Source organism: Frankliniella occidentalis, unplaced genomic scaffold (assembly GCF_000697945.3).
Source record: "Frankliniella occidentalis isolate FOCC.00 unplaced genomic scaffold, Focc_3.1 Scaffold39, whole genome shotgun sequence".
In the NCBI taxonomy this organism is placed as follows: Eukaryota; Metazoa; Arthropoda; class Insecta; order Thysanoptera; family Thripidae; genus Frankliniella; species Frankliniella occidentalis.
In genome coordinates this window covers 1265213-1273431 of record NW_026267169.1, presented here as the reverse complement: position 1 = coordinate 1273431, position 8219 = coordinate 1265213, and the positions used below count along the sequence as shown (strand labels likewise).

The 8219-nt window shown below is 35.7% G+C and overlaps 2 protein-coding genes across 2 annotated transcripts in view; both read left to right on the top strand.

Annotated features, from left to right (window-relative positions):
- LOC113215077 (sodium-dependent dopamine transporter-like) overlaps window positions 1-8219 on the top strand; it is a 69624-nt gene that overhangs the window by 40759 nt on the left and 20646 nt on the right. The window lies entirely within an intron of this gene.
- Window positions 3076-4789, top strand: LOC127749203 (uncharacterized). The gene is made up of 2 exons (XM_052266473.1): window positions 3076-3224; window positions 3301-4789. The coding sequence occupies exon 2, from the start codon at window positions 3661-3663 to the stop codon at window positions 4321-4323; it is 663 nt and encodes a 220-aa protein (XP_052122433.1). The 5' UTR covers window positions 3076-3224; window positions 3301-3660; the 3' UTR covers window positions 4324-4789.

Below are 8219 nucleotides of genomic sequence, written 5' to 3'. Positions count from 1 at the left end.
ATAAAATAATTTTGCTAAGGAAACTGTACTTTCATTTGCAGGTACTTTTCCATATACCCGCCTTTGCTCGATTTCTTATGGAAGATAGCGAGCACAGGCAGAGCTGTGTCAGCAGCAGCTGCATTGCCTGCTGTCTCTTTCAATTATTTGATGTTATGAGTACGCAGAATGTTGCTGTCCCTCTTAGGGCTTACAACATGATTCAAGGTTTGTAAGAGTTTTCTTTCTGTTCTCATGTAAGAGCTCCAAAAGGGTTTGATAATCCACTCACAAACTTTTTGTTTCCTCAAGCGCAGTTGTATGCCCTCAAATGCAAAGAGGCCATCAAGAAGATGCGCATGAGCTGCTGGTTAAAATGCTGGAACTTCTTGAGGAGCAACTTTTAAAGCGCCATCTGAAGTAAGTGGTGTTGTGTCTAGTAGTTTTTGTATTCTGCACTCTTTTTTCTACAGTAAAGTAATGCTTGAAGTCCTCTCTGTTAAGCTGGGAGAATTTAGATTACCCATCAACCTTAACCACAGCTGTGGGAAAAATTTTTGGCGGAATTTTGAAAAGTTGTGGTAAGAAAGTCATTGGCTGCCAAGCTTTGGCTAGGCCATTTTTTAAATTAAATTTCATCTCTTATTCCATTGCAGTATATTGCCCTAGCTGTAAGACTGAGAATTCTGTTTTCAATCATGTGACCACAATCAGTCCCAATCTACAAGGCCCCTCCACCTTGCAAGGTATTGTCACTGAAAGAGGAGATGAAATTACTGACTACACCTGCAGAAACTGTAAGGCATTATTGTCAAAGGCAGAAAAAAGGGAAAAATTTCATGCCCACCCCAAAGTTCTTGTGGTTCTTTTGAAACGGTACAAACTTTATTTTGATTTACAGTCTGGAAAGTAATTTGCTGTGTGTTAACTGACATATTCTCCTACCTAGATTTGAGAGCAGTTCTGTTGGTGAGATTCCTACATACAGTAAAAATGAATCTCCCATAACTATTTCTAAATCTGTTGTCGTTGGCATGGCAAGATATAAGTTTATTGGAGGGATTATTCACAAGGGACCAGCCATTAGTAACGGACATTACATAGCTGTAGCACTTTGTCCAAATGGACATTACAGTTTGTTTGACGACCCCACTGTATGTGTCCTGTTATTCTGGACTGACATTACAAATCTTTTGCTTAATTCTTCAATTATTTTCCAAAACAGGACTTCAAAAAGAAATCTGTGCACCTTCTCTGTACTAACCATTTATACTTTTTGGTTTTAGGTCACCAGGAATGTTAGTCTCGACACAGATGTCTGCAAAAAAGGCCTCTATGTTGCAGTACTTGAACTAGAGGTATGTTATCTTTTGATTAGCAATTGAAACACTTTATTTCATTATTTCTGTAATCATTTTTTTTTCCTACAGTCCATGATTGCTGAAAAGCGACCTTCACCCGCACCATCCCCTCCCACCAAAAGGGTTTCTAAATTAACAAAATCTGTAAGGGAAAAGAAACTGAAGGTAAATTATATTTAAAACCATCAATGACAATCAGACCTTATATTATTTTATTAAGTCTTTTATCCACAGGTTGGCATGTTTGGTAATAATTTACAAGAAGTCTCAAATTCATCCCATCTGGACCAATCTCAAATAAGATTAATGCCAGAGGTATACTGTTAATTTTACATTTTTACTATAGTTTAAAAAAAGAATATGTATATCCATAGATTATTTTTACAAATTGCTAATCATTCTTGAATTTTTCAGGTTGTACAAAGTAATGAGAATTGTATCATTGAAATATTTCTTAATAATGATAATCTTTTGGATGGAAATGAGTGGGGTATGTCCTGCCCTAATACCCAACAGGTAATCATTTAAAAAATTAAAATTACAGTGAAATGTCAAGTTTTATGGTAATGTGAAAGGGTACATGTTTCTTGGAGCCCTCATCAGAAAGTACTCTGGCACTAAGACTTCATAGTGAAATTTTTGAAGGGCTTTACTTAGATCATTCCATCTTTGATGGTCAAAATTGACTGTTGTAATGGCATGACCTTTAGGAGTCCAAACAAAAAAGTCACATTGCATGTATTCCAACACTCCCATCTGTAGCTGCACCTGGTCATAATAAGGATGATTTTCTTTCAGTGCCACTTTATTATTGTCATCGTAGTACAGACAAAATTGTTGCTGCCATTTTTTAGGCCATTCTTTGAATTTTTCAGGATTTTGGCGTCGGCGGGAGTAAGGTATTTTAATCTCTAAGAGCTTGTGATCTTCATGGTCTGAGGTTACTATCCCATCTGAACTGCATCCTATGCCAGGATAGAGTGTGTTTCCACCTAAGCCTACAACTTCCACATCAACTGAGGAATCTTTCTCCTGCATCAGTGTTTTATAGGCTTCTCTAGCATCATTTTCATGTTTTATCCCATATGCCATACCTACAGTTTGGATACGTTTCATATTCCATAAATGCTGTTTAAGAAATTCCATTGTTGACCGGGGTCCTGTTAGGTGTGCAATCCTTCTTGCCACAGATGCTGTTGCAAGGAAACTTCTTAAGCTGTGCCACATTGGATTTTCACTTTGACCGTCTGTGTTTTCAAAGAGGAAAGGTCCAGGTTCATCGGGTTCTTCTTTACACAGATCCTTTAGTGCGCTGTAAAACTGCTGTCTATAAATTTCAATGAGTGTCTGATAGTGTAAACTCAGATCAAAATCTTCATAGATAATATCCATGTGTTTTTGCCACAAGCATTCCGTCTCTTTATATGAAAGATTTCTTAGAAAATTGTTGAGCTGGTCCTGAGAGATTTCGTTTATTTGAAATTCAGATGGTCGAGGATCAAACGTAGCTCTCCGTACAATGTTCATTTTGAATGATGTGTACTGTTTTTCTTTGGTGTTTCCTGGATTTCTCCTGAGTGACCCTTTATCCCATACGCAGGGTTTGGAAGTACATGTTATACCTGGAAGAAAATAAAAATGATAAGTCTCTTTATGTCAAGTTCTTATTGCTTGATTAAATAGATCTTTAAAAAACATGTCACAAATAATTCTAATACAGTTAGTGATATCTGACATATGCAATTGTGACCGCCATGCACAAATAAATACAAATATTGTTTTATTTTCCCTTTCCAGGTTAATTTAATTGACTCAGAAATAAGAACAAATCAAAGCACTCAAACTACTAGGCGAAATGTGAGGAATATTGGTACCCAGACTATTGTAAGTGTTAGTTTATTTGATATAAAAGTTATCCATTTCTGTTAATCTAATCTAAAATAAAAACCTCTCTTTTCAGGTGGAAAAATTAAAATCAACTGAAATTACTGATAAGCAGCAGCCAAGTAAAGATTCCAAGCAAGCAAAACCATGTTTTATATCTTTTGAAAAGTGCAAAGGAAATGCCAGATTCCAATTTTTTACTGGACTTGATATTAGAGACTTTGAAGTGTTGTTTGAACTTTTAGGAGGAGATGATGTCATTAGAAATCTCAAACAAAAATATAATCTAAATGATTTTGATGCTAGGTACTCAAAAGTCTCAGGACGTGATCGTCTCTTCCTGTTTTTAATTAGATTGAGAAGAGGAGTGCCATTAGATGACTTGTCAGAAATAACCGGTATTGGAAGATCATACCTTGGAGATCTGTTATACGTCATGACTAGACATATATATTTGACCTTTAAAAGCATGGAAAGTCATTTTTTTCCCACTGCAGCTCAACAAGAAAAGAACAAGCCAAAGCCATTCAAGCCATTCCAAAATCTGAGAATTATACTGGATGGTGCACATTTTTTCACAGAAACGCCAACAAACTTCGAACAACAAGGAAATACATACTCACTGTACAAACATCACAACACTTTTGTAGTGGTCGTCGGGATATCCTGCCAAGGTGCTGTAACATTTGTAAGTCCTGCTTTTGAGGGCAATATGAGTGATAAGAGAGCTGTGTTAGAAAGTGGGCTGCTGGAACGTCTTGATGAAGGGGATGCAGTTATGACTGACAGAGGATTTGACATTGCGGGTGAGCTTTTAGATATTGGTGTCAGACTTTACAAGCCACCAAGTCTCGGAGACCGTAATAAATTAACAGGAGAAGAAGAAATTTTGACAAAGGCAATTGCAGCTGCTCGAATTTATGTGGAACATATTATTGCTGACATTAAAGACAATAGATTGTTACAGGGTGTTATACCGCTTAAGTTGTTACCGGTAATTTCAGATCTTATCTACATAGCAGGCTACCTCTGCAATTTTAAGCTATCACGAATTCATGCTTATAAAAAAACAAAAAAGAATAAGTTTAAGAAAAAGTAAGGTATTTGAATTGATAGAAAATCTATATATAGGAATATATGAATTATTGTTTGTATTACGAATTACATGTTTGAATTTATTATAATGTTGACTAGTTTGGAAAAAAACTGATCATTCTTCAAACTGCACATTTGTTGTCGCGAGTAAAACATACTATGCTTAAAGACAAAGGGCCTTCTAACATAGTGCCACCAGATCCTACCTTGTTAATTATTCCATACTGTTGTTACAATAGTTTGATTTTACTTGTAACACTGTACTAACGTCTACATAAACCAAGTTTAGTCAAGATTATTTTGTTAGTCAATAAATAAAATTTTAAATACTTACTAACTACTTTGATTTAAAACCTTTCTACAATAATTAAGGCACCTTCAGTGTAATAATGAAACATACCAGCGTGACCATTCAACCTTATATGAGACCATAAGTAAAGAAGCAGCGCACTAATATGGCTGCATCTGCCTAGAGTAGACTGTGGACAAGCGTCATCACAGATACACTTCCACACACTGCCTGATATTTGTGATATAGCAACCATCACATTGTATGCTTTAAGCTCCATTGATGCTCTGACTTGAGCTTTTATGAAGTAATACTTTCCTTCCCGACAATCTTGTACTTTTCTGATGTTCCCACTTTTCACATACTGAAGGCCTCTTCGAACCTTTTTGTTTCTCTGTCTACACTCAGATTCAATACTATCTAATGGGTCTGCTATAGAGTCAACTACATCATCATCATCCTCTCCAGATGACTCAGAAATTGCAGATGGATCTCCCAGCTCATGGTATTCGGGCATAGTTTCCACAAGGTAATTATAAATTTGACCAAAGTTGAAAGACAAAGGTATATCCCGACTAGGGAAAGTATCCCAATTTTGGGACGGGAATGATATTTCTCCGGAAACCTGGGAGTTGTAATAAAAAAAAGTTGGCAGCACGGTTCAAAACAAAGATGGTAGAAAACTCCACTTTTCATTAAAGGTATGACAATGCTAAGCATTAAACATCTTCAAAATATTTTCTGTTCAAGCAAAGCAAATTTATAATGAACTATATCATTAAATTCAGTAAGAAATAAAATGGTTTTGCTTGGACAGAAAATATGTTGAAAAATTGAAATGATTTGCTCTGGCCTACCATGAGAAAGATAGGACTTTTTACTTTTGATTTCCAACTGAGCTTACCGCTGACTTTTGATGTGTTTCTAAAGCCATTTTGTACCACATTCCTCCATCAACTTTGGGATCAATCAAATGGTCCAGTTTCAGTTCTCTCAGTTTACTTATTCTGATTGAAGAAACATACAACTTGATTTGGGCAAAGGGAAAATAAATTATTTGGTACAAAGCAATTCCTACCTTTGCCTAAGTACAACCGCTTTTCCTTTTACCGGCATACCTCTGCAAAGTAGCCATCTCCTTAACTGAGCAACGTTATACTTTGAGAGATCTGGCCCTAACACAGCACCAGGGACAAGAGTTTCGGGGAGTTGAATAAGAAAAGGTCGTTCTATATTTTTGATCTGCGAAGCAAACAGTAAGAAAAAACCTCAAGACCAATCCTTTCTCAAACAAAAACAAATTATAAAAGTTAAATGGTATATACTTACAGCTGAGACCAATTCATTCATAATATAGTTGTCAGATTCATCATCCAAAGGAGGCTCTACTAACTTTTCGCTTTCAGCATTGTCTGTGCCAATACAGTCTGGCACTAAATTGGTTGACTTGAAAACAAAATGAAGCACTAAATAGATGCCATAGAAGGAATCTCAAAACATTAAAACAAAGCAAAAATAGCAGTACTTACTGCACTTGACCCAACGACATGGAGTTTCTTCACTGGATTTCCTTCACTAGCAATTTTGTTCTGAATATTGTACCAAATGCCTCCGTCTACATTTATGTTAATTATGTGGTCTTCTTTTTCATTCCTTAGTTTCTTTATCCTGAAAAGGAAATGTGCAGCTTTAACAATAGTAGGCAAAAAAGATGATTAAAAATTGAATAGACTAAAGCTCACCTGGCAATTAATGTGTCCTTATTTTCCTCCTCAGTCATCAGGCCTCTGCAAACAAGCCATCTTTGTAACTGGTATTGTTCATATTCTTCAAGATTTGGACCCAACCAAGCCCCAGGCACATTGTATTCATTCAGTGTGGTTTTAGGGGGAGATATTATTTCACCTATCTGAGCAGTCACCACGGCTACATGGAAAGGAGATGGCTGCAACAAAAACTGCACTCAACACTGATAATCTCATATTTTAAAAATATAAAATACCAACTAGATGTGCATACCGAACAGGTTTCCATAATATTTGGTTCATTTAGTACAGTTTCTCCCACAATAGCGTACTCATTGGATGATTGTGATGAAAAGTCCTTAGGTTCTTTCCTTCTTCGCATTTTAATGTGGATTGGGGAAACAATCTTATTAGTGAACTGTAATAAAGAAAAATATAGAATTACTTCTATTGCCTACAGCCTTTAAAAGTAATAAATTAAGATTCTGAAAAATGAGACAGTTAATTAGTTAAATTAACCAACCATGGAAGTCCTTGCATCATGCAGAAAAGTTTCCTCTAAAATAGCGTAGTCATGAGAGGATTGGGAAGAATATTCTTTGGGCTCTGTTCTCTTGGAAATTTTAATACGAATTGGTGAAACAGCCTGGACACACAGACATAAAGTAAAGTACAGATTACAAAATGTTAATCACTCTTTTAATAGACATGATAGATATTTATTAATTTTACAAATGCACTTACCTTTGAAATGTGGGTTTCAAGAAAGGTTTCTTGCACAATGGCGTAGTCATGAGAGGATTGTGAAGAACGTTCTTTAGGTTCTGTTCTCTCAGAAATTTTTATATGAATTGGTGAAACAGCCTGGATGAACAGCCAAAAAGTAAAGTACAGCAGATTACAAATCGTTAATCACTCTTCCCTTGGGTAATCCAAGATTTTTTTACTGGTTTTACAAAATGTACATGTACCATTGAATTCCCGTCATTCTGGTGAAGTGTTTCTTCCATGATAGCATAGTCATGAGAGGACTGGGAAGAATGTTCTTTGGGCTCTGTTCTTTTGGAAATTTTTATACGAATTGGAGAAACAGCCTGGATGGCAGCCATAAAGTAAAATAAACATACAGAATATTTTGATTGATAGTATTTCATCCATCCAACAACATATAATTCAAGACTTTTATTAATGTTACATATACATACCTTAGAAATTTGTCCATTAGGGTGGAAGGGTTCTTTGATAATGGTGTTCTCATGAGATGATTGTGAAGAATGTTCCTTAGGCCCAGTTATCTTGGAAATGTTATCATGCAATGGCAACACAGCCTGGAAGTGACAACAATAAAGTAAAATATATACGTTACAAATCATTAATCAGACTTCCAGATGGCAATGATTTGAGCAAAAGATATTACAAACTTACATACCTTAGAAACCTGGGCAGCAGAGTGATACGTTTCTCTAAAGATAGTATACTCATTAGAAGATTGGGAAGAATGATTTTTGCACTCATTTTTCTTTGAGATTTTTACCGATGCAGGTGCAACACGCTGTAATAAAAATAAAAATTAAAACCTCTACATGAGAAAAAACACCAAATATTACAATGTTTCAGAAAGTAAGCAACATAATAACTTTAGGTTTTAAATGATCTTTCAAAATAGATCTAGCATTTGTTTTGAGAAGAGAGGATGGTGCAGGTGAAGGTCGCTGTTCTACCATCAGAGACTGTGGGCAAACAAAACAAAAAATGATTGCAAAGAGTGAGTCAGAAATAATGAAATAAAGTGTTTCAATTGCTAATCAAAAGATAACATACCTCTAGTTCAAGTACTGCAACATAGAGGCCTTTTTTGCAGACATC

What these genes read in the sequence shown, in the direction of transcription:
- LOC127749203 (XM_052266473.1), top strand. Translation starts at nt 3,661, where the DNA reads ATGACTAGACATATATATTTGACCTTTAAAAGCATGGAAAGTCATTTT.